Source organism: Lycorma delicatula, chromosome 1, assembly GCF_047948215.1.
Source record: "Lycorma delicatula isolate Av1 chromosome 1, ASM4794821v1, whole genome shotgun sequence".
NCBI classification, from domain to species: domain Eukaryota; kingdom Metazoa; phylum Arthropoda; class Insecta; order Hemiptera; family Fulgoridae; genus Lycorma; species Lycorma delicatula.
Genome location: NC_134455.1, coordinates 343270705 through 343276993, shown reverse-complemented (window position 1 = coordinate 343276993; position 6289 = coordinate 343270705). Strand labels below are relative to the sequence as shown.

At 29.2% G+C, this 6289-nt stretch overlaps 1 protein-coding gene across 1 annotated transcript in view; it reads left to right on the top strand.

Annotated features, from left to right (window-relative positions):
* The window catches only part of LOC142317902 (APOBEC1 complementation factor-like), a 29338-nt gene continuing 23049 nt past the window's right edge, over nucleotides 1-6289 (top strand). Inside the window, exon 1 of the mRNA XM_075354440.1 lies at nucleotides 1-696. Coding sequence (XP_075210555.1) covers nucleotides 1-696 — 696 coding nt within the window. The remainder of the gene's footprint in view (nucleotides 697-6289) is intronic.

Below are 6289 nucleotides of genomic sequence, written 5' to 3'. Positions count from 1 at the left end.
ATGGAGTTCAGTAGTTATTTATATGAAAATCAAGCATCATTTCAGGACGCTGTGACCTCCGCTCTTACTCGACTGCAAGAATTTTTAAAGAAAACTAAATATACAGTTTCTCAGATTAATGGATCTAGAATACTGGAAGTTCCGAAGTTTTCCGATTTACAGGAACCTGAGAAAGGATCTGAAATATTTATTTCAAAAATACCTCAACTGATTTTTGAAGACGAGTTAATGCCGTTATTTAGTAGTGTAGGGATCGTATATAGAATGCGGCTTATGCTTTGCTTCAGCGGGGCGAATAAAGGCTTCTGTTACGTACAATACATAAATCCCCAAGTAGCTTCGAGCGCTGTTGAAAAATTAAACGGATACGAAATTAGGGAAAAAAGATATTTATCAGTTAAAAAGTCTATTGATAATCGTCGTTTATTTTTCGGTAATATTCCGAAAGAAATTGCAAGAGAAGCGATTGAAGATAAGTTAAATTCTGTTTTGAAAGACGTAAACAAATATTTTGTTTATTCTGATGAAAAAGATACAAATAAAAACAGAGGATTTGTTTTTGTCGAGTTCAAAACGCATCGAAGTGCAGCTTTAACAAGACGTCTATATTCTAAAGGATTTGTTTTATGGGGAAATAATATAAATGTTGACTGGGCAACTCCCGAAGAGGAAATCGACGATACTCAGTTATTGGATGTAAGTAAAATTTATTTTTGATAAAATTAAAAAATTATTTATTCTATAATTTATTCCAATTAAAATATCTTTTTTCATTTCCGCTTCTAAATTAAATTTTACAGAATATCCATTAATATTTCTCAATAAGACATTAATTTATTTCTCAATAAGACGTTTTCTTTACCAATTTATGATAAATATTAACATAAAAAATATCAAATTCTTTCAGTAATATGGAATTTTATTATACTTATTTAAATTTCTGTAGTAACTTTGTTGTAATAATTAAATTTTTAATTTAAATTAACCTTATATGACGTTTTAATACTTGTCGCCATAAAATGTGTAAAGTTCATTACAAATTGAAAATTTACTCTAATAAAATACGATAAATCTGAATATCCTTTGTTTTTAAAATAAAATTAAAAGATTCTCCGTAGCAAAACCAATATCTAATTCTGCTGCTGAATTTTTAAATAACAGTTTTTTAAATCTAAATTTTATGTATCCTCATTTAAACTCTCCAAATCTGTACTAAAATAATTTGCATTAACGCATACGTTTTTTCGTATGTAATATAAAATTCTATTTAATATTTTTTACATATTTTCGTTACCATTATTTTATATATATATATATATATATATATATATATATATATATATATATATATTTATGTTTTTAACCGCTTAATTTTAAAATTAATTTTGCAACGCTGCTCCGATTGGGGTTTTACCAACGTTTCCTTTGATTCGTCTAGGGAAATACTGGACAATTCCTAATGTCCATGAATAGCATACCGACCGACCCATTCCTGATGTAATCTATATAATGCAAAATTACCTACCGAAATGAATAAAGTATTTCTTCATTTTATAATTAGGATTTGATTTGGAAATAAATAAGTTTGTTGAATAAAACCAGTAAACTATCAAATAAATAAGCATTTATTTTAGGCGCAGATATTTTTATCAAAGGTATAAAATGCATTTTAAGGCTAAATTATAATTGCAAAGTAATAAGGAACGGCGGAAAGTTGCATCTAACTATTGAGCTATGTTATATTAAAGTACATTTATTTTCAAAATGTATAAAATATTTTAATAACTATTAATTTTGTAGAAAGTTTCATTACTTTCCCAGTAAATTATTGAAAATTTGTTACAATTTGACAAAAAATTTTACTACAGTAGTAGACTCCTACATTTTATTTTACCAGGTAACAATAAATTGATGTGATCTTCTACATTTCATTATTGCTTCTAGACTTTTTATCACGGCTAAGTTCAAACAACCTTTCCGACTAATTTTTGTATTAAAAAAAAAAATTAAATTATTATTTTATTTCAGTAACACTTAAAAGAAATTGGTCCCCACCTTTAAATTTGAGCATGATTTAATTGGATAAGTTTACAAGGAAAGATTATAAAATATATTATTTATACATAGAATATTTTACAAATTTTAAGTCTTTCGATCTTTGTAAAGTTCCCATTTCTGCGAGACTGTTAAAAATCTCGCTTTGGCAGAAAAAGGTTTTCGTGTGGTAACCAGATGAAACTAACAGTAAATTTTTTCCTTACTCTGAACGTAAAACAATGTAAAACGTAAAATTCTTACGTATTCAAACGGAAAAGAATGAGGGATTCTACAGTTTTATTCATCGGTTTGATTGAAACAAAGGATGTTTTACACTAAATAGCTGATAAACTTAAAATTTGTCAAATTTGAGGTAAAAATTAACCTAATTAAATTAAAAAAAAAAAATTACCTATATACTGTATTTTTTATTTGATAAACGGAAAGTTGCATTAAAAAGATAATATAACACTCCAGTATTTTTATATTCGCTCCACATATTGTGCAAGTAGCAAACGATAAAAAATGTTCTACTATGATTAAAAAAGATTACAAGAAGACAATTTCGCATTTAATTCAACATACAGAAAAGTCTAACAAAAATGTTTTTAAAACATGAAGCATAAGACATATCTTTAACTGGCATTTTATTTTTAACAAAAATATTTAATCTTGTTTTTAATGGCGGTCAATGAGATAAATTTTGCTTGAGAAAAATTCAAACAGCTAAATCAAATCAGTTAAAATATATATAAATAAATGGTTAATATATATAAATATATATGTGTGTGTGGCGCGTGAGCGCGCGCGCGCTCACGCGAATCTACTTACACTAATCAACGTAACTACGTAGTAATCACATAGATTAGTCTACTCGACAGATTCAAAAAAGAGTCCTACTTTTTAATATATCCGCAGTTTTTGATTTTTAAACAGCATTTTTCTATTTGATAACATTTCTATCATTTTTGCAGCCGGTAGTATTACTGGTCACAGTTACAGAGATTTCATAAAGAATTGTTATATGAATTCCTATATCGAATTATATATATATATATATATATTTCGTCATTCCATGTTCCTCCTAGATATATTTGTAATAGATTATTACTTTTATTGTCTTATTATTATTTTTCTGGATGCTTTTGTTATAGAAATTAAGCATAGCCGATTTCATAATCTAACTTTGTCTATATTCTATCAAGTAAAAAAAAAACAAATAAAGAAACAAAACAAACAATTAAAAAAACAAATAAATTCTTTGGTAAGACACATATTTAATTCTTATGTATTCTGGTTGGATTTCGTTCAAATCCGTTAGTACCGTGATTTTTTTTACCTTCTTCGAATGTAAAACACAACGCTTACTGTGTTTACAGATCAGAGAATTTTTGAAAATTAATATTTTTGTTAAATAATGTAAGGTTAAAATCGTCAGACTTTTAAAAAATATTTTATAAAGTCGTACCATTTATCTATAAGTTCCTACTCACAATTAGGAACAGGTCGTAAGTACTTAAACATAAATAAAAAAAATGAGCGTCATTATATATATATATATATAAAAATATAAAATGCTATAAAAATGCTGCTTAAATGTCTGAATTTTATTGTCTTTCAAATAAACGTTTATTTTTACTTCCTTGTACGAAGTAAAGGAAGTATTGTAATCGCGAAAATTTTCGGTTTTTAGATTTCAACGGAAATACCCATTTTGACCATCTCTGAATCCATTTTGACTAGTTTTGGCGTGACGTCTGTACGTACGTATGTATCTCGCATAACTCAAAAACGATTAGCTGTAGAATGTTGAAATTTTGAATTTAGGACTGCTGTAACATCTAGTTGCGCACCACCCCTGTTGAATGCAATCGACTGGACCAACAGTGTCCAAAAATGCCCAAAATAAAAAAAAAATAGATTTTGGACTTTGGACTTTTTCTTAACTGCAGTAATAAACTCTCATTGAGAGCTTTTCAACAATAAGTGTATTTATTTTCATTGGTTCCAGAGTTATAACCAAATAAAATTTTAATTAATGAATTATTTGGATTTTTCAAAGGAAAGGCGTATCAATTCAATTCCGACTTCATCTCCTTTTTTTTAACTTTTTTTTTTTTTTAATTTAAATATATTGATTTATTAATAATTATTAACTTCTGATTGTAGAAAAATCTTTACAATAAATAATAATTCAATTATAACAATAAAAAAAAGAATATGAAAAAATCAGAAGTTATTAACGAAATAAAATTTTAATATACTTTTCATTTTAAAAAAATGTGTGTATGTAATTTAATAGGAGTACAAGAAAGTCATGTTGTGTCCACATCAGACTTTTATTCTCAGTTATCTGTCTTCACTTGTGCATTTTTGACGTTCGTTTGACCTTCATAGATATACATCACTGTTATTATATCTTCTTTCTACCGACAAAAGGTTTTTTTGTTAATCTCTCTCTTCGATGTATTACGATCTTCCTGGACTAGTAGGCTCACTTTCAGTAAAGCTATAGTAGCAGTTTTGATGTCGGCCGACTGTAAAAAGCAAAGGATGTTGCCGCTCGATCATTTTTGTTACAATAAATAAACCCGACAAAAAATTAAATCGCCCTGTTTGCAACAAAACGATCAGTAACAGCCTACGTGACATTGTCTGGAGAACTATGAATTTTTTTTATTGGATAAACATTTTTGACAATAATATGTCTTGTTGATCGATAACTTCAACCGATTCACTAACAATAATTAAAAAAACCAAGACACAATTTTCCTGTAATCTAAACACTTCAATGTAGCATTAAAATGCAATAAAGTAACAGATAATTTAACGGTAGATTACGATGGTAGTAACAACTTGATTTCTAATCTGACCATCCTCCCAGACTTACTTTAGTTCCTCATAGTTATCATATCCCAGTGGAAGAAAGAAAATCGCTGACATTCGTAGCACTTCGTGGGCCTTTTTGGCCATATGGAGTGGACGTTGACATTTTAATATCACTCGTCAAAAAATAGTTTTTTATTTCTGAGCAAACAGTTCAGAAATCTTCCGCTCTTATCTTATATCTGCTACCGAAAAAACTTAAGTTATTAAGTTTTTATTACTTAAGTTATTATGTTTTTGTTAAATAATATTTTTAGTAATTGATTAAATCTTAACGTAAATATTTCACTAAATCGTGCTTTTACATAATATCATGAGCTAATAATACTATTTATTTGTAATAAAATATTATATTTTATTTGCCCCATATGATTAAACTAGCATCCCTGTCGTGGCTTCGCCGGCGCTGTGTAGTTACTTACTTTTCCGTCGGCGTCAGGAGATATTTAGTCGGTCATGGGTCGCTTTACTCACCCTTACCGTCTAGCCAGACAGCTCTGCCCCTTGAACCCCGCTGTATTCATTAAACTCATGCTTGTGAGAATAATAATGATAAATAAAAATTAAAGCCTGTTCAATTTATTAAAAAAATATTAATGTATTTTAATTTCTTCAGAGCAACAATTTGGTCAGTGCAGGACCCGAAACTTTAACCCATCGGGTTGGTCTAGTGGTTAACGCGTCTTCCCAAATCTGCTGATTTGGAAAGTTGAGAGTTACAGCGTTCAAGTCCTAGTAAAGCCAGTTATTTTTACACGGATTTTAATACTAGATCGTGGATACCGGTGTTCTTTGGTGGTTGGGTTTCAATTAACCACACATCTCAGAAACGGTCGAACTGAGAATGTACAAGACTACACTTCATTTACACTCATACATATCATCCTCATTCATCCTCTGAAGAATTATCTAAACGGTAGTTACCGAAGGCTAAACAGGAAAAAGGAGGACCCGAAACTTTAATTGATCAAAACAGTCGGCCTCCATCTCGAAAATATAAGTTATAACTGGTAACCCGTACTGCGTACGGGTAAAGATGTATTTTGCCCGGTTCTTAGTGTTACCCGACAAATACACCACTATGAGGTGACCAAACTTTGTTTCTCATTTTTTTATAATTGTTGAATTACTTTTATTTTATGTTTTTTAGTCACGCAACCCGAAAGCAAGTACATCCAATCTCGTCGCACAAACAGTAACAGTGGCTGTGTTAATTTACCCGTCTCGCAGTACACCGTCCACTTCTTAAAAAATCGAAAATAAAAGCAAAACCCGAAAATGATTTTTAGATATTTATCTATTTATTTGCATTCTCCAATCTAGTGAATGTCTCGTTTAGTATAATCGGAAATGGGGAAAATGTGCA